Genomic DNA, 21085 nt, shown 5'->3' on the forward strand with positions numbered 1-21085 from the left:
CATGTCGGCCCAGACTGAAGATCACATGCAGGACTACCGCTGACACATTTACACATTTAAAACAGTTATTGTTCAGCCATTAATTATCTAAAAATGACCAGGGAGCCGAGGAAGAAAACTGTAGCTATAAATGGATAACAGTAAAAGTTTAGCCCTTCGTTGGACTTCAAGAGCCACAAAGGCAAAACGTTGCACCTTCTGCATGTTTTGCATATACGTAGTGATGGACAGGTGATTATTTACATGTTCTTTGACCTCCAGGGACACGTGTGAGTACTGTAATGTAAAGGTCACTGTGCACCCTAAAACCCCCTTGAGGACTACCAAGGTTTAGATGGGACCCTGGTCTTGGATTCTTTTACCAAGAGAGACAGTAAAACATTGATCAGAATCGCTCACTACAACCCAGACATCACCGCTGACCAACTCACGTTGTGCAGTGCAGACCAGCTGTTGTCTTTGTGGCTGCACACGAAGACAGGCAGGTGCGTCAACTTTTGCACGTGTCATATTTACTGTTTTATTTTTTGGGGAATTTGTTAAATTCAAAAAAGAGTAATTGGACGTCACAATTTGCAGAAATGTCACATCTGAGTTTGTTCAGAGACCGAGTGACTTATTTTCTCTTAGAAAGTCAACAAAGCTGTTTTCCCAGGGGTGCCCACACTGCTGCATAGCGCTACAGCTGGACTCCACACTGGACTGTGGGTGTTCTGTCTGAAGCAGTGGCGGCTGGCCAGTAGAGGGCGCTGGGGCGCCGCCCCTTCACATATCAAGAGATGAAAGTCTGCTTAAACATGTTAAATATAATGTAGTTGTATGATGCAAATAATGATGAAATAAAAGTGTTGTCAGCATTAAATATTGGTTCAAATGGTATTTGGTTGGTTTCTGTCTGAATACATGTACTTCCTGTCTAAACACATATACTTCCCGTCTGAATACATGTACTTCCTGTCTGAATACATATACTTCCTGGGTGAGGGGCGCCGGCCAAACCATATCTTATGTAAGCCCTCAAACTTGTGGCGAGCAGGTGACCTGAGGCTGCTGTCTGATTGGTTTCTTCAGATTTTCCAGGGGGCGCAGTTCTGTGCTGCCCCAGACACGCCCACTTTTACTGGCAGCGAATCGGTGTTGTTTTAATGTTTTTGATCTGATGCGATTGGACAGTTCTCGTGCCTGTCAATTATGTTCACACCCACCACGACGCCTCATCTCGACTGTCAATCATCGACCGTCTACCAACCCGATAAAATCTATAGGCTACATTGTCCTTAATAAGTCTGTGACTGTGTGGACATGAAAGCAGCTGTCAGGTGTGCTGCGCCAAGGTACATTGCGCCCCCCCCCCAAACTTTTTTAGCACCAGCCGCCACTGGTCTTAAGTCAAGCTAAACGACTGAAGGACTGTCAGCCTGCTCTACGTCATGGCTGAAGCTGACACACACGTTTCTGTTTCTTCCCAGTACAACAGCATTTAAATAAAACACGTGTTTTACTTCATATGGACGTCGTCCAGACAGTTCATGTCTTTAACTTGAAGAAGCCACTGTAGATGGTGACACGGCTGTTTCAACAGACAACCACGAAGACAACAGCTGACGTGGACTGGACACACACACACACACACACACACACACACACACACACACAAACACACACACACACACACACAGAGCGTGTTACTCACATCTCCTGCTTCCCTGTGCGTCCACACGGGATTTTGCCTTTCTTGTGGAAGAAATAAAAAACACTCCCCAGAATCGCCAGCAGCAGGATGCACAGAATGATCACCACAATGACCACCCCACTGCCCTCAGCTACACACAGACAGAGAGAGGGGGGGGGGAGATTAATGAACATTAATGACATCATCACTGACCTCTATCTACACAACCACATTCAATAAGGTGGTGCATGTTTAGGGACAAGACATTTTTTTATTGTTGGTGTTTTTTTTCGTACAACTGACTTTGCATTTGTGTTCTGTTTCTGTTTGTTGCCGTTTATTATGATCTGATGTAACAGAACTGTTATACGACTAGAACTAACCAAATAGAATAACTAAATAGAACTAATCAAATAGAATAACCAAATAGAACTAATCAAATAGAACTAATCAAATAGAATAACTAAATAGAATAACTAAATAGAATAACTAAATAGAATAACTAACTGCAGACATGTTGCAGAAAAATGACCAACAAGGGTACAAGGATTTGTTCAGTCAGAGGTGTGTTGTGGGACAACAGAAGGTCAATACAAACTCAACGTCCAGAGCAATTACTGTGTATTGAAATGATCAGGAAGTAACTGCAGTACAGGAAGAGGGTAATGGTCAGGAAGTAACTGCAGTACAGGAAGAGGGTAATGGTCAGGAAGTAACTGCAGTACAGGAAGAGGGTAATGGTCAGGAAGTAACTGCAGTACAGGAAGAGGGTAATGGTCAGGAAGTAACTACAGTACAGGAAGAGGGTAATGGTCAGGAAGTAACTGCAGTACAGGAAGAGGGTAATGGTCAGGAAGTAACTGCAGTACAGGAAGAGGGTAATGGTCAGGAAGTAACTGCAGTACAGGAAGAGGGTAATGGTCAGGAAGTAACTGCAGTACAGGAAGAGGGTAATGGTCAGGAAGTAACTGCAGTACAGGGAGAGGGTAATGGTCAGGAAGTAACTGCAGTACAGGAAGAGGGTAATGGTCAGGAAGTAACTACAGTACAGGAAGAGGGTAATGGTCAGGAAGTAACTGCAGTACAGGAAGAGGGTAATGGTCAGGAAGTAACTGCAGTACAGGAAGAGGGTAATGGTCAGGAAGTAACTGCAGTACAGGAAGAGGGTAATGGTCAGGAAGTAACTGCAGTACAGGGAGAGGGTAATGGTCAGGAAGTAACTGCAGTACAGGGAGAGGGTAATGGTCAGGAAGTAACTACAGTACAGGAAGAGGGTAATGGTCAGGAAGTAACTGCAGTGCATGAAGAGGGTAATGGTCAGGAAGTAACTGCAGTACAGGAAGAGGGTAATGGTCAGGAAGTAACTGCAGTACAGGGAGAGGGTAATGGTCAGGAAGTAACTGCAGTGCAGGACGAGGGTAATGGTCAGGAAGTAACTGCAGTACAGGAAGAGGGTAATGGTCAGGAAGTAACTGTAGTACAGGGAGAGGGTAATGGTCAGGAAGTAACTGCAGTGCAGGAAGAGGGTAATGGTCAGGAAGTAACTGCAGTACAGGAAGAGAGTAATGGTCAGGAAGTAACTGCAGTACAGGAAGAGGGTAATGGTCAGGAAGTAACTACAGTACAGGAAGAGGGTAATGGTCAGGAAGTAACTACAGTACAGGAAGCCATACTAGCCTACATTAACTTTTACACTGAGAGTGTCACAACAAAAAAATAAATCTGCGCCTTTCCAAACCAGAAAACCTGGATGACCGGTGAGGTCCGGCAGCTGCTGAAAGTCTGGGATGCAGCATTCAAGTCAGGTAGCTGTGAGGCCTACAGCGCAGCCAGATCCAACCTCAAAAAGGGCATCAGAACAGCCAAACATAAATAATCCCTACGAACAGAGGACCACTTTCACAATAACTCTGATCCCCGGCGAATGTGGCAAGGCATTCAGTCTATCACAGACTACAAATGCTCCAATAGCGGTCCCGCTGTCCATGATGCCTCCCTGCCAGACAAGCTAAATCATTTCTATGCCTGCTTCAACAAGGATAATACTGACCTGGCCACAAAAATCCCCAGCCACCCAGAAAACCAGGTGCTCACTCTATCGATTGCAGAGGTCAGAGAATCACTGCGCAGAGTGAACACACAGAAGGCTGCCGGACCGGACGGCATACCGGGTCGGGTCCTCCGGGAATGTGCCGACCAGCTTGGCTGAGGTCTTCACAAGACCACCTCTATCATTCCTGTCCCCAAGAAACCAATATCCACATGTCTGAATGACTACCGACCCATAGCACTCACCCCCATTGCCATGAAGTGCTTTTAGAGACTGGTTCTGGCTCACATTGAAAACATTACCCCCCCCCCACATTCGACCAACATCAGCTCGCCTACTGTCCCAAAAGGTCTAATGAGGATGCCATTGCCACTGCCCTGCACTTTGCTCTGACCCACCTTGAACTTAACAACACATACATCCGGATGCTGTTTATAGATTATAGCTCTGCCTTCAACACTATCATCCCCGCCAAACTAACCACCAAACTCCTCTCCCTTGGCCTCAACCCCTCCCTCTGTAACTGGACCCTGGACTTCCTGCCCAATAGACTTCAGTCTGTTAGGTTAGGCGACCACACCTCCTCCACCTCAGCACAGGTGCCCCTCAAGGCTGTGTTCCGAGCCCCCTCCTTTTCTCCCTCTTTACCCACGACTGCCTGCCAACTCACCCCTCAAATGTTATAGTTAAGTTTGCAGATGACACCACAGTCATTGGCCATATCACCAACAATGATGAGACGGCCTACAGGGAGGAGATTCAGCACCTCACATCATGGTGTACTACCAACAATCTTGTCCTCAATGTGCAGAAGACGAAGGAGCTGATTGTGGACTTCAGGAGGTCTAGAAGCGGCAGCCACTCCCCCATACACATCAATGGGGTGGACGTGGAGCGTGTTTCCAGTTTTAAATTCCTTGGAGTCCACATCAGCGAGGAACTTTCCTGGACATTAAACACCCAGGCCCTTGTTAAAAAGGCCCAACAATGCCTGCATTTCCTGAGGAGGCTGAGGAGTGCCCATCTAGCCCCCAAAATTCTCACCAACTTCTACCACTGCACCATAGAGAGCATCCTGACCATCTGCATCTCAGTGTGGTACGGCAACTGCACCTCAGTAGACCAGAAAGCTCTGCAGAGGATTGTCAAGGCAGCCCAGCATATCACCGGTACCCAGCTCCAAGCCATAAGAGACATTTATCACAAACGCTGCCTTCGAAGGGGTCTGAGCATCAGCAGAGATCCCACCCACCCCAACCATGGACTGTTCTCCTCCCTATGCTCTGGGAGGCGCTACAGGAGCCTCAGAGCCCGCACTACCAGGCTCAAAAACAGCTTCTTTCCACAAGCTGTTGCCCACCTGAACCTGGCCACCCACTGAATGTCTGTAGATATTTTTAAATATTTTGTATTCCAGCTTTCTTTAACTTATTTTTTAGCTTTTGGTCTTCATGTGTTTATATCTTATATTGTGTTTGCTGTGTTTGTCTGTGTCTGTCTTACACTGTTTGGTGAAGCCACAGCCCTCATTTAATTTTTAACATGTGCCTGCACATTGTTTTTAATGACAATAAACTGAATTGAATTGAATTGAATCAAGCATGGACATAATATTGGTGGGAGGTGGGTGTAGCGTGGGAGGTGGGTTTAGCGTGGGGTGGGGCAAATCAAATTCTGCTTAGGGCCCCATAAAGCCTTGGGTCAGCTCTGTGACCTCTTAACACTCACATTACGTGGTGGTGGCACGTAATGCGTTAAAATGACATGCCGAACACATGAGGTGCCGGCACCATGGAACAATGCCAATGGAAAGTCAATTAGGATCTTTATGGTTAGGGTTAGGGTTTTTAGAGAACAAAAAATCTTAACTAAGGCACTATATTCATTCAAATGACAATAAAAATAATAATAAAATAAAATTTTGTTAACTAGAAAAATTAAACACCACTCATTTGCATGACGTTGTTGAATCAGGGAATTCGTGTGTTCAGCACAACAAAGGATCCTGATTGACTTTCCATTGGCATTGTTTCCATGGTGCCGGCACGTCATTCTAACACATTACATGCCACCACCACATAATGCCAGTGTTAAGAGGTCATAGTCATTTCACGTATTTCTGTGAGATCATGTTGGTCTGACACTCCCACCACATACGGAATCCCCCCTGGTTTACACTTACGACAGCTGTTGTCCTTCTCCTCTCTTCGGTCGGTGTTGGCCATTTTAACTCTAGTTACAGTAATTTGCATATGAAACTAATCGATGGTTTCGGTCGTTATGCCACTGTATTGCTTATAAGGGTGGGGATACCTGCAGTCAGCTGAGACTGAAGAGGTCACTTGGATGATGATGAAATGTTTCTCTCAGTAAACGTTGTGTCCAGATGAACTAATTCAACTTGGTGGGATTTTCCTACCTGGATTATTGAGCATGCATGAAGATATTAAGGACACAATCGTCATTTTGCATGAATGAAGTTAAGGAATGGGTGGGTCAAATCTTTTTGCACCTTGGTTTCACTGGAGACACCCATTTCAAAATCAAAAAAATTGGAAGATTATGGAAATAAACCCTGAGTGTGATTTGTCAAGACCTGCAATAAGTAAGGTTTTGGCACTATTTAATGCCTCTGAAAAGCATGTCTTGAGTCTTTGCACCACATGGCGGGGGTCACAAGGTGTCAGTCTGACTTGGAGAAGACATTGCATGTAATGATTATTATTATTATCATCCTCATTATTATTATTATTATTATTATTATTGCATGATACAGAGAAACCATATCAGAAAGGAACGAGTTTAGGTACAATGTCAGAAGAAAACATTGTGCAAATTCACTGCCTGCCAACTCACATTATTCTTGATTTGCTGGAGGAAACCAAAGATGTGAAACCACAAACTAGAAGGAATCATGTCAACTCAGCAACAAAGAAAGTCCTTGACATACTTCATTAAATTGCCTCCGGTTCTTCCCACTAAATGGTGGACACTCTTGAGTATTGCAATTTTCCATTTTCAAAATATAAAACAAAAATTAAACAATTGAAATTGATAAGCCCAAAATCCCAACTCTTCATTTATTTCAGAACCAAGTAACTGAGATTTTGAAACAATACATCCATCCCCACGACCCTGAGAGCAGGATAAGCGGCTTGGATAATGGATGGATGGATGGATGGATGGATGGATGGATGGATGGATGGATGGATGGATGGATGGACCTCCAATGTTCTAATGTTCTATGATCAAACTGAAATGCACCCACACTGCTGCAAGTTCTTCATGCACTAATGTGAGGAGTGCAAACTCATACAGGCCTACGGTTCAAATGACCATTGATGCTTTCGATGCAACTAAACGGGTTTTCTATAATAACGCAGAGTTTCCAAATGCAGAAGGAGCAATTGAAGGGACACGTGCAAAATGTGTTTATATAGTGCAGGTCATAATTAGAGTAACAAGAATGCACCCGTGTTAATTACCCTGCATAGTTTTAGTCAATGCTACGTTAAACTGCCCACCCTCATCGGTGCTAATTGTCGGCAAACTTGCACTAATTTGCGTCCCCTAGTAGATTCGACCCCTAGATCACAAGCAAATGGCTTGTTCAAATGTACATATAGTAGTTCAAACAACTGGGCACGCTCACATTCTCCACTCATCAGGAACACACACGCCCTTTTGTGTGTATGACCTCGGCAAGAGGCCGTAGGTTGGTAGCGTGGGTCCCATGTCAAAAAGGGAAACATATTTGGGAGGAGGGAGATTTATGTTGAGACCTGTGTGTAGCCGGGTGGTAAATCTGTTAAATATGTTAAATGATTTTCCACTTAAATTTAGTATAGTTTAACTGTTAATATATGTAATTGTTACACTGTCAAGCCATGTAAAATGTCATTTGATGTATTTAAATTGTGAGGCAGATTGTGAGTGTATTTTTATAGTTTTGGTTGTCATTGCATGTTTTGACCAGTAAGTGGCAGTGGCGGACTTTTATTGTAACTCCGTGCAAGTTATCCAAGTGCATCTTGGGTATTCTTTCTTTTTTTCTGGTGTGGAGCGCCTGAAGATTGCGGTGTGACAGTGCTCTGACTCCGCAGTAAGTAAGGGTAAATATCTTGTGAAATATACCTGTAACATTATTCCAAACAATATTGTATGTCGGTAATTTGACAAGATGGTTTGATTTAGACGCTACTGGAGTTGATGTTCGGTGATTTTGGGCGCGAGCCGTCGACCGCTGTTCGCCATTGCAGGCATGACAAGGTAATGTTGGCGTGCATAAAGCCACACCATGCCATTGTATTTGGGATGTAAAGGTTTTATATGCATTTTAATTCTGTTTAAAGGTAACTGACAGAGTGAGAAGTTGCGCGATCTTCAGGAAGTTCCACATGTCTTTGTTAAACCCTGTTTAACGTACATAGTCCACTGCCGTATTTTGCACCGTATTTTGTATTTATTATTTCCCTTTTTAAAATCTTTTCTGTTAAACTTGCCACATCTGTGAACATTTATGAGCTGTTTGCTCGAAAGACACCGGAATGTATGCACTCAGTAAAACGATCTGCATTCGAAGGTTCAAACAATAAAATTAAAGCTACAAGAACCCCGGAAGTAATTGTGTCCTGTGTGGTATCTAATTCCACGGGCTACATAATTTTGGTACCAGGAGTGGGGTGTAGCTAAAACATTTTTTTTAAAATTGGCAACAGAGTGGCTTATTTTTACTTAAAAAAAAAAAAATACGGCAGTGGTGAAGATTGCTGGTGACGTCCGTTGGTGTTGAGTCTGAAGCCATCCTGCTGTGGAGGTGGTGACCAGCGAGAGACGACGTGAGGGCATCTAAGAGGTTCTGGTGCTTCCTGTTTCACACGACTCAGCCGTACCAGCGCAGAGGACTCCAGCGCTAACTTCAGCTACAAAGACCAAGATCCAGCAAGGCTCCAAGTTAAAGACTGTCCTTGTAGTATCCTTGAACCAGGTTTTGAACTAAATATCCTCATTTATACTGGACTGAGTAAAGATTAATATATCATTATGTCTAGTGATTCTGGTGATGAAGGGAGTTCACGTAATGATAATGGCCACACCTCAGGTAGCATAATGGGTATAGGTGAAGGTGCTACAAAAGAAATGCAGACCACCATGCAAGAGCTTGCCAGACTGCGAGATGAGCTCACCAGGTTAAATGGTGAAGCAAGGGCTCAGAGAGCAAGTGATAACAGTGCACCCACACGTTCATACATCTACGTTCCAAGAGAACGCCAGATCCAAGCATTTAGTGGGGAGTGTGGTACAGACAGGAGATCTGTCGAAGAGTTTATTGAAGAGGTTGAAAGGGTTTTAAGATACAGAGAGCAAACAACAGAGGAACAATGTGACTATATACTATCTCTATTGCATGGCCCTGCATTGGAAGAGGTGCGACTATGCATGAGGGGTCAGTCAGTGGGGCCCAGTGATTTATACTCTTACCTGAGCAATGCATTTGGGGAAAAGCGCAGTTCCACACAGCTTTTGCAGACCTTTTACAACCGTAACCAAACTGATGGAGAAGACCTCCGTGACTACTCCCATGCACTATCCCAGATTTTGAGCTCTGTAGTGAAACAGTCCACAGATGTAATACCTAATGAGAAAACTGTGCTCAGAGACCGGTTTATTGAGGGTTTAAGAGAAGCAGCACTCAGGCGTGAACTCAGGAAAATGGTTAGGGACAAACCAGAGAGCAGTCTTCTAGATGTGAGGAACGAGGCCCTCCTGTGGGAGATGGAGGACAGCAGGTCTCATCGTCCCAGGGTCATAAAGAGCAACCAAGTTACATTAGAGGTTCCGGAAACCCAGTGCTCTATTATTAAAACAAACAATGACCAAGGTATTGCATTAAATGATGTTCGGAGAGCAGTAGCCCATCAAGAAAAACAGCTAGCAGAGTTAGGCAAAACACTCGCTGATCTAGCCTTTGCTGTAGGTGAACTGAGTAAGCGCAGCACTCAACAGACATTCCTAGAGCCCAAGCCACGACCTAGACCCCAGCCAAAGTTCACACCAGATGGTCAGCCTATCTGTTTCAAGTGTAGAGGCATAGGTCACATTGCAAGAAAATGCTCACAGGCCAGAGGGGGTCAAGGGGACGCAACACCTAGTTCTTATGTAGTGCAGGAAAACTCGCACCCTCAGTTGTCATGAGCCACACAACTCGAGGGGAGGAAGCTGGCTCACCAAAAGAGACTCCAGACAGAAGCAGGATCTTAGAGCGTGCAGTCGGAGAATGTAAAACTGTTGAGGTGAAACTACGAGGTGTTACAGTGTCCTGCTTACTTGACACTGGTAGCCAGGTCAGTACAATTTCTGAGAGTTTTTTCAGGGAACACCTGTCAGTGAAAGGTGAAGACATTCACCCGGCATTTGAGTGGTTAAAGATCACTGCAGCTAATGGATTAGACATACCCTATATGGGCTATGTGGAGCTTGATGTAGAAGCCATGGGTCTGACTATCCCAGAGCGAGGTTTTCTGATAGTTAAAGATTCTGAACACTCTTCCTCTGTTCCAGGTCTAATAGGGATGAACATTGTCAAAAAATGCAGAGAGCTAGTACACACTGAGTTTGACACCACACTGCAGGAGAGGTTTGACTCAAACTGGAGAGAGGCTTTTAATCATCTTCATGCAGTACATGCAACAGACAGACTCTCTTTCGCTAGGGTAGCTGGTAAGGATGTAGTCCATGTACCTGCTTCATCTGCTGCTACAGTTATGGCCAGGGGACTCAGGACCGTGAGTGAGGATGGTTCTTTTTTGTTGCTGGAGTCTGTGGGTGTCCCCGTTCCTGGAGGTTTGGTTGTTGTGCCTACTTTGGTTTCATCGGGCAATCACATTTTTCCAGTCCGAGTCATGAACATGTCTGATGAAGATATCTGGCTAGGGCCACGGACTAGGCTAGGGGTTTTGACTCAGGTAGACTGTGTGAAAAGTGATGAGCTTTGTGAGGTACAGTTCCAGAGAATCTCAGCGGACACTGAACAAGTGAGTATCAGTGAACACCCCGAAACACCGACAGATGTGCAGGAAATTCTCGGCAAGCTCAATTTTTGTGGTAGCCCAGAACAGCAAGCACAGCTGACTTTGTTACTGGAGAAGTACTCTTTTGTGTTTGCAACAGAAGATGAAGATCTAGGCCACACTGACAAAGTACAACATGAGATCCATCTGACAGATGACATACCTGTAACACAGCCATACAGACGAATCCCACCCACACAGTACAGTGAAGTCAGGGAACATATTGGCAAGCTGCTTAAAAAAGGGGTCATTCAAGAAAGCTCTAGTGCTTATGCTTCGCCCATAGTACTAGTGAGAAAGGCAGATGGTAGTCTGAGGCTATGTGTTGATTACAGGAAACTCAACTCAAAGACAAGACGTGATGCATTCCCGCTCCCGAGAATTGATGAGAGTTTTGATGCGCTGAGAGGGGCAAAGTTCTTTTCGACCATAGATCTGGCGAGCGGATACCACCAGGTAGCTATGCATGAGAGGGATCGGACTAAGACTGCATTTACTACACCGTTTGGTCTGTATGAGTACGTGAGAATGCCTTTTGGTGTTTGTAACGGTCCAGCTACATTTCAGAGACTTATGCAAGTTACTATGAATGATCTCATTTTTCAGATACTCCTGGTCTACCTAGATGACATCTTGGTTTTTTCAGAGACATTTGAGCAGCATTTGGAGAGACTTGAGACTGTGTTTAAGAGACTGGCAGAGACGGGCCTTAAGGTGAAGTTGCAGAAGTGTGCTTTTCTACAACAGTCAGTAAAGTTTTTGGGTCATCAGGTGTCAGCAGAAGGTATAGGAACTGACCCCTCCAAGGTCTCTGCTGTTAAGAACTGGAAGGTCCCAACCACTGCCAAAGAGCTGCAGTCGTTCTTGGGTTTCTGTAGTTACTACAGGAGATTCATTCGAGGCTTCTCACAGATTGCCGGGCCACTGCATGACCTAGTCAACAAATGTTCAGGTGTGAAAAAAACAGGGAAAGTAGGTCACCAGTTTTGTAATATGTGGACACCAGAGTGTGACTCTTCCTTTGAGCAGTTAAAGGAAAAACTTACCTCTGCTCCCATTTTGGGTTTTGCCGATTTCACACAACCATTTGTAGTTGAGACAGATGCTAGTCAGCATGGATTAGGCGCTGTATTGTGTCAGCAGCAAGGTGACACCAGACGTGTCCTAGCATATGCTAGCCGCAGACTACGCCAGGCTGAGAAGAATGACCGAAATTATAGTAGCATGAAGTTGGAGTTGCTTGCCTTAAAATGGGCAGTTGCTGAAAAATTCAGGGGTTACTTGCTTGGTTCAAAGTTTGTTGTCCTGACTGATAACAATCCCCTCTGCCACCTCAAGACAGCCAAGTTAGGTGCTATAGAGCAGAGGTGGGTAGCGCAACTGTCTGTTTTTGATTTCGAGGTTAAGTACCGTCCTGGTTGCAGTAATGCCGCCGCAGATGCTCTCTCTAGGCAGGAGTTTGCAGGGGAGCCTGAAACAGACCCTGACTCGGATTTTGACGACTGTATCACTGTGTGTAACCTGATTGAGCGAGGAACAGTTCTGGATCCTGGTCTTGTCTCTAGAGGTCTGGAGTGTTACAAAGTGAGACAGATCCGTGCTGGGGAGTCGAGGTCTGGTGAGACAGGTACTAAACAGGGCAACACCCCCACACTGCCAGGTTATACCAGAGAGGAGCTGGTAGGTTTTCAGGCCGGTGACCCCACCCTAAAAGAGTTTAGGGCATTTTGGGATCGGGGGAGGAGGCCATGTCCCAGAGAGAGAGCAGCCCTGTCTAGTCAAGTGAAAAGATTGTTGAAACAATGGAGATGCATACAACAACGAGAAGGGTTGTTGTACAGGGTTATCACAGACCCACGTCATGGAGAAGTGTGGCAGTTACTTGTGCCTAGTTGTTTGAGGGACCAAGTTCTAGAAAATGTACATAACAACATGGGACATCAGGGCATAGAGCGCACTGTAAACTTGCTAAGAGGGAGGTGTTTTTGGGTAGGGCTATGCGAGGATGTTGAAAGCTGGGTTAAAAACTGCGAGCGGTGCATTTTGACCAAGATGCCTCAGCCAAAAATCCATGCTCCAGTTCAGGCATTCCTGGCCTCCCGACCTCTAGAAGTGGTGGCTGTTGATTTTACAGTGTTGGAGGCAGCTTCAGATGGCCGTGAAAATGTCCTTGTTGTGACCGATGTGTTTACAAAGTTCACACAAGCGTATGCTACCAAAGACCAGAAGGCTGACACTACAGCTAAAGTTTTGCTCAGGGAGTGGTTCATGAAATATGGGGTCCCAGAGAGACTGCACTCAGACCAAGGTCGAAATTTCGAGAGTGAAATTATAGCAGAGCTGTGCAAACTCTATGGGGTTAAAAAGACACGGACAACTCCCTACAGGCCACAGGGAAACGGTCAGTGTGAAAGATACAATCGCACACTCCATGACTTGTTAAGGACACTCCCACCAGAGAAAAAAAAGCGTTGGCCAGAGCATCTGTCTGAAGTAGTATATGCCTATAATGTCACTCCTCATTCCACCACAGGGTACTCGCCTTATTATTTGCTTTTCGGGGTACAGCCACATCTCCCAGTAGATGCTTTATTAGGGCGTGAGTGTGTGTCAGACAGGAAACAGGATTGGTTGTCTGTTCATCAGGAGAGACTCCGACAGGCACATGAGAGAGCCAGAGAGTACTCAGAGCAGAAGGCAGCTGAGAGGATCTCACTGCAAAATGAGAAGGTGTATTGTCCTCCTGTGGACATTGGTCAGTTGGTTTTCCTACGTCACAGACCCCCAGGTAGACATAAGATTCAGGACACATGGACCTCAACAGTCTACAAGGTAGTTGACATCCAGGGTACCACACACACTGTTGAACCTTTTGAGGGAGGTCCCATTAAAAGAGTTCATAGGTCAGAGTTGCGACCTTGTGCGAAACCAGTTCCCAAACCAAGAACTAGAACTAGGTTACAGACCACTACACAGCCTGTAGCTGAGGATGAGCCTGAGTCACCTGAGGCTGATTTTGTTATTGTTGAGGAAGTCATCCCTCGCCGGCTTGTGCAAGTACCTAACCTGCCTCTTGCAGCAGAAAGTGTTAGTTTACCTGTGACAGCACCCACAGATGAGAGTGACGGTGAAGGACCTGAGGAAGGTTATTCAGATATGAGAAATTGTGGCACAGAAACAGAATGTGTTAATGATGTGCATCCAAACGTTAGCGACAGTGACTTGCCCAATATTGAAAACAGGGACAGGCCCGCACTAACAGAGGATGCTGGTGGAGCAGGACGTAGAACCTATGCACCTAAACCTGCCATTAGGAAAAGCAAGCGGGAAATGGCTGGATCTCATTCAAACCCATTTCATCTGCCAAAGTCAGCCTGTAATGCAGTCTCAGTCAGCACAGACATGGTCTCTACGGTTTTGACAAGCTTGGGTGCTGCTCTCTTTGAAAAGGCCTTGCAGGGAGTATTTGAGTCAGTTCATGTTTCGTAGTCACCGAGGACGTTGACTATATTTGCAGGGGAGTATGTAGCCGGGTGGTAAATCTGTTAAATATGTTAAATGATTTTCCACTTAAATTTAGTATAGTTTAACTGTTAATATATGTAATTGTTACACTGTCAAGCCATGTAAAATGTCATTTGATGTATTTAAATTGTGAGGCAGATTGTGAGTGTATTTTTATAGTTTTGGTTGTCATTGCATGTTTTGACCAGTAAGTGGCAGTGGCGGACTTTTATTGTAACTCCGTGCAAGTTATCCAAGTGCATCTTGGGTATTCTTTCTTTTTTTCTTGTGTGGAGCGCCTGAAGATAGCGGTGTGACGAGGCTCTGACTCCGTAGTAAGTAAGGGTAAATATCTTGTGAAATATACCTGTAACATTATTCCAAACAATATTGTATGTCGGTAATTTGACAAGATGGTTTGATTTAGACGCTACTGGAGTTGATGTTCGGTGATTTTGGGCGCGAGCCGTCGACCGCTGTTCGCCATTGCAGGCATGACAAGGTAATGTTGGCGTGAATAAAGCCACACCATGCCATTGTATTTGGGATGTAAAGGTTTTATATGCATTTTAATTCTGTTTAAAGGTAACTGACAGAGTGAGAAGTTGCGCGATCTTCAGGAAGTTCCACATGTCTTTGTTAAACCCTGTTTAACGTACATAGTCCACTGCCGTATTTTGCACCGTATTTTGTATTTATTATTTCCCTTTTTAAAATCTTTTCTGTTAAACTTGCCACATCTGTGAACATTTATGAGCTGTTTGCTCGAAAGACACAGGAATGTATGCACTCAGTAAAACGATCTGCATTCGAAGGTTCAAACAATAAAATTAAAGCTACAAGAACCCCGGAAGTAATTGTGTCCTGTGTGGTATCTAATTCCACGGGCTACATGTGCAAGGTTTCAGATCTCATCCATCCATTATCCAAACCGCTTATCCTGCTCTCAGGGTCGCGGGGGTTCTGGAGCCTATCCCAACAGTCACTGGGCGGCAGGCGGGGAGACACCCTGGACAGGCCGCCAGGCCATCACAGGTTTCAGATTTATGGGGGACAAATGGGCTGGCATGCTGTCAACAAAGTTCCTTTGTTTTTCTTAAACCAGTGTATCCAGGGTTTATGAAGTTAAATAGTCTTTGGATACCTTTCAAGGATGGGGAGAACTGACCCGCAGTCCATCTCTTTCTAAATGTGTGCTCATCAATAATGTTTACTCTCAGACCAATGAAGCAACTTTGTGCAGTCTTCTTCAGGGTTTTTAACCGCACTGAACTGATATGAAGCTCAAGGGCCAGAGAGGAGAGGGTTCTCTGGGAAGGAAAGAGCAGTACAAGAGGGTGATGATCTTACCAGCAGAGAAGGAAGAAGATGATGTGACCATGGGAACTGTGAACAAAGGGAACATTAGAACATTAGAACGAGAATCCCTCCACATCAATCAAATGTCCCCTAAACATAGACACAGGTTTTTCAAATTCTGCAATGTTATATTTTGAATTTATTCATATTCCCACATTCCTACATCAATGTAAACTAATAACAAATTTCTTAGTATATAGTCTCACGTAGGCACAGGTAAAGCTGCAAAAAACATTTCATTATTTGGAATGTCGACACCAAGGTTGTAAGCAAAACCTGTTAAATCCAATAGTGTTTTTCTCTACTAGGTAATACAGTGATATCCCTTTATCATGTCACCATATGGTGATACCATTATGGTGGCCATGTTGATATGAATATAGTGCTCTGCTGTTCCTTCATTTACCCATATAGTATTACCACTCCAGGTTTCTGGGGGGGGGGGGGTTAGCAGAGCAGTACCTGGGGAAGGCAAGGAGATACCCTGGACAAGTCATCATACTGTACTGACTTCTGCTTCCACCCAGGTAAGACTTTTTTTTTGGATTTCTTCCCCGTTTCCTCCCCCAGTTGTATATGGCCAATTACCCCATGCTTCCAGGCTGTTCCAGTCACTGCTCCACCCCCTCTGCCAATCCGGGGAGGGCTGCAGACTACCACATGTCTCCTCTGATACATGTGGCGTCCCCAGCCGCTTTTCACCTGGCAGTAAGGAGTTTCACCAGGGGGACGTAGCATGTGGGAGGATCATGCTGTTCTCCCCAGTTCCCCCTCCCCCCCGAACAGGCGCCCCGACCGACCAGAGGAGGCACTAGTGCAGCGAACAGGACACATACCCACATCTGGCTTCCCACCCACAGACACGGCCAATTGTGTCTGCAGGGACACCCGACACCAAGCTGGAGAGAATAAGGGGATTCGATCCAACGATGCCTGTGTTGGTAGACAACGGAATAGACCACTTATAAACTGTAGTTTATAAGCTAGTAATCTACCCTATAAACTACAGTATACATATTTACTGTAGTTTATAGACTAGATTACTAGCCTATAAACTACAGTAAATATGTAGATCCGACAAGAGCGAACATTAAGTTTACTTTTGACATGGCCAAACTGTTTCTGCAGTCAGTTTAACCAGCTGCTTCTTGCTGTCAGCTTCACAGGACAGCGACGTATTCATCACCTGCTGTCCGTGACCGAACCGTCGGGAGAAATCCTTGTTGGCAATATAAACTTTCAAACAGGTAACAACCAAAGCCTTCAATGATGTGTCACTACTTCAATTCAAAATCTTATTGCACACGTGCCGTGGTGTACATCTTTTGTACAGTATTTCCAGTACAGTAATGAAGTAATGAAGTATTTTGTTCTCAGCGTTCAACACCATCGTCTCACATATCCTCCACCCCAAACTCACCCGGCTCACTGTACCAGCCCCCATTGGCCAGTGGATCGAAAATTTCCTGACAGACAGGAGGCAGCTGGTGAGGGTTGGAAAACTCACATCCAGCACCCAGACAATCAGCACTGCCCCCCCCCCCCCAGGGATGTGTGATCCCCCTCTACTCTTCTCCCTCTACACAAGTGACTGCACCTCAGGGGACCCCGTCTGTTAAACTCAAGTTTGAAGACAACACAGCCATCACTGGCCTCATCCTGGACAGTGACGAGTCTGCATATACGTAGACAGGAGGTTGAACAGCTGGCCCTCTGGTGCGGCCATAACAACCTGGAGCTGAACACGCCAGAAACTGCAGATGACAGTGGAGTTCAGGAGCAGCCCCCACCCCACCCCACCCAACACTGTCCCCCATCACCATACTCAACAGTACAGTGTCTACGGGGAAAACCTACAGATTTCTGAATCAGAATCAGAATCACGTTCATTGGCCATGTAGGTTTGCACATACATGTAATTTGACTCTGGTTTCGTGGCTCTCTCAGTGTACTTAACATAGAATAACAACACTACAACACAACAATCTTCAGATATGTATACATAAGCATTGACTTAAACAGGTGAAATAAGAGGTGATAAAGTGCAGTGGTGCTGAGAATATATCAGAGATGCTAAAATAGATGTTAGCAGGTTACTTACATACATGTCTGAGGTAGATGTACATGACAGAGCGCACCAGTATACGTACAATGTACAGTACAGTATATACAACATGGTTGGATTTATTTGACATTGTTAAGTGTTCATTTGAATGACAGCCTGCAGAAAGAAACTTTTTATATCTGGTTGTTTTGGGGTACAGTGCTCTGTAGCGCCTACCAGGGGGGAGGAGTTGGAACAGGTTGTGACCAGGGTGTGATGGGTCTGCAGTGATGTTGCCTGCCTGTTTCCTGAGTCTGGAGGTGTTTAAGTCCTGAATGGAGGGCAGGTTGGCACCAATGATTTTCTCTGCAGCTTTAACTGTCCGTTGTAGTCTGTCCCTGTCCTGTTTGGTGGCTGATCCAAACCAGACAGTGATGGATGTGCAGAGGAAAACAGACTGGATTATTGGAGTGTAGAACTGAATCAACAGTTCCTGAGGCAGGTTGAATTTCTTGAGCTGGCGGGGAAAGTAAATCCTCTGCTGGGCCATTTTGATGATTGTGTCTATGTTGGATGCCCACCTTAGGTCCTGGGAGATTGTGGAATCCATAAATCTGTAGGTTTTCATTGTAGACACTGTGCTGTTAAGTATGTTGGGGGGGCAGTGTTAGGGGGGCTCCTCCTGAAGGCCACTGTCATCTGACTGTGGAGTCCCGGCCCAACGTGTTAGCTTTCCTGTGTTGTGTCATCCTCTTGGCCAGCGTCTGTTTAGTTTCCCCGATGTACAAGTCACGGCAATCCTCCTGGTACTTAACAGCATACAATATATTGCTCTGTTTGTGCCGGAGGAACCGATCCTTGGGGTGGACCAGTTTCTGGCACAGAATGTTTTGGAGTTTCAAAGCAACCGAGACGTGGTGTTTGGAAAATGCGCATCTCAACTGTTCCGACACTCCCTCCACAAATGGAATCACGCCCGGTTTAAGCTTAGGCAGCTGTGGTCCTTCTCTTGTCTTTGATTGGCTGGTGCACTGTTCAGGTGTCTTCCTGGCTTTGACAAACGCCCAGTTAGGATAACCACACTTAACCAGGGCCTGTTTAATGTGGGATTTCTCCCCTTCCCCGGCCGCTGTGTCGGTGGGGATGTTGTCAGCCCAGTGGTACAGCATCCTGATAACTCTTAGTTTGTGCTCCAGCTGATAATGAGAGTTAAATCTTAGGTACTGATCAGCACATGCTGATCAGTGCTTAAAGTTTTTCTCACAACACAGGAGAGCTAACACGTCAGGCCAGGACTCCACAGTCTACACCATCTACAGGCCGTGGCCACTCTTTCAAGGATGAGGACATGCACATCCTTGATAGGGAGGAACGCTGGATTGAATGGGGAGTCAAAGAGGCCATCTATGTTAAGAGGGAACGACCATCCCTGAACTGCGGGGGGGGGGCGCATCTGTCACCATCTTACAATGCTGTGATTGCAACTATTCCCCAGTCCTCTGTGAACAGTACACATGGCCATTGTAACTCTAGTTGATAGTCGAGGCAATTTGCATATGAAACTGGTCGCTGGTTCTGGTCGTTATGTCACTGCATTGTTTATAAGGGTGGCGATATCTGCAGTCACTGTATGATCATATGATCATGTATTACATATCTGTGAGTGACAAAAGTATGCGAACCTTTGCTTTCAGTATCTGGTGTGTTTGACCCCCCCCCCTTTTGCATCAATAACTGCAACTAAACATTTCTGGTAACTTGATCAGTGCTGCACATCTGCTTGGAGGAATTTTAGCCCATTCCTCCATACAGAACAACTTCAACTCTGGGATGTTGGTGGGTTTCCCCACAAGAACTACTTGCTTCAGGTCCTTCCACAACATTTCGATTGGATTAAGGTCAGGACTTTGACTTGGCCATTCCAAAACATTAACTTTATTCTTCTTTAACCATTCTTTGGTAGAATGACTTGTGAGTTTAGGGTCGTTGTCTTGCTACATGACCCACGTTCTCTTGAGATTCAGTTCACAGACAGATGTCCTGATATTTTCCTTACAAATTCACTGGTATAATTCAGAATTCATTGTTCCATCAATGATGGCAAGCCGTCCTGGCCCAGATGCAGCAAAACAGGCCCAAACCATGACACTACCACCACCATGTTTCACAGATGGGATAAGGTTCTTATGCTGGAATGCAGTGTTTTCCTTTCTCCAGACATAACTCTCCTCATTTAAACTAAAAAGTGCTATTTTGGTCTCATCCGTCCACAAATTATTTTTCCAATAGCCTTCTGGCTTGTCCACCTGATCTTTAGCAAACTGCAGATGGGCAGCAATGTTCTTTTTGGAGAGCAGTGGCTTTCTCCTTGCAACCCTGCCATGCACACCATTGTTGTTCAGTGTTCTCCTGATGGTGGACTCATGAACATTAACATTAGCCAATGTGAGAGAGGCCTTTAGTTGCTTAGAAGTTATCCTGTGTTCCTTTGTGACCTGGCCGACTATTACACACCTTGCTCTTGGAGTGATCTTTGATGGTCGACCACTCCTGGGGAGGGTAACAACGGTCTTGAATTTCCTCCAATTGTACACAGTCTATCTGACTGTGGAGTGGTGGAGTCCAAACTCTTTAGAGATGGTTTGTAACCTTTTCTTGCCTGATGAGCATCAACAACGCTTTTTCTGAGGTCCTCAGAAATCTCCTTTGTTCTTGCACTTCCATAAACATGTGTTGTGAAGATCAGACTTTGATACATCCCTGTTCTGTAAATAAAACAGGGCACTCACTCACACCTGATTGTCATCCCTATGATTGAAAACACCTGACTCTAATTTCACCTTCAAATTAACTGCTAATTCTAGAGGTTCACATACTTCTGCCACTCACAGATATGTAATATTGGATCATTTTCCTCAATAAATAAATGAACAAGTATAATATTTTTATCTCATTAGTTTAATTGAGTTCTCTTTATCTACTTTTAGGACTTGTGTGAAAATCTAACGTTTTAGGTCATATTTATGCAGAAATATAGAAAATTCTAAGGGGTTCACAAACTTTCAAGCACCACTGTAGATTGCTACAGAGTATTTTACAAAAAAAAAAAGGAAAACCATGACAGAGAAGTGTTTGCCTTTTTGAGGGTACATATAGCATATGGCACTGTTTTTTTTTAATTTTAACGTGAATTCTTCTTTGAACACAAGAATATTCCGAGGTGGCAATCTGAATCATTCACAAGAGCCCGGTCTCCAGCCAACACATTGTTGGAGGGCCTACTCTCTCTACAGGCCCCCTAACCCCATGGGCCCCAGTGCAACCTCACTGCCTGCACTGTCTGTATTTTTGTCATTGTCATCTAGGTACAGCTGGCTGCCAAGCTT

The 21085-nt window shown here is 45.0% G+C and overlaps 1 protein-coding gene across 1 annotated transcript in view; it reads right to left on the minus strand.

Moving 5' to 3' along the window:
* LOC130117279 (cell surface glycoprotein MUC18-like) overlaps nt 1-21085 on the minus strand; it is a 49841-nt gene that overhangs the window by 689 nt on the left and 28067 nt on the right. Inside the window, exons 13-14 of the mRNA XM_056285488.1 lie at nt 15647-15682; nt 1694-1823 (exon numbers count right to left, since the gene is read on the minus strand). Of these exons, the coding sequence (XP_056141463.1) occupies nt 1694-1823; nt 15647-15682 (166 nt within the window). The remainder of the gene's footprint in view (nt 1-1693; nt 1824-15646; nt 15683-21085) is intronic.

Source organism: Lampris incognitus, chromosome 8 (assembly GCF_029633865.1).
Source record: "Lampris incognitus isolate fLamInc1 chromosome 8, fLamInc1.hap2, whole genome shotgun sequence".
NCBI classification, from domain to species: domain Eukaryota; kingdom Metazoa; phylum Chordata; class Actinopteri; order Lampriformes; family Lampridae; genus Lampris; species Lampris incognitus.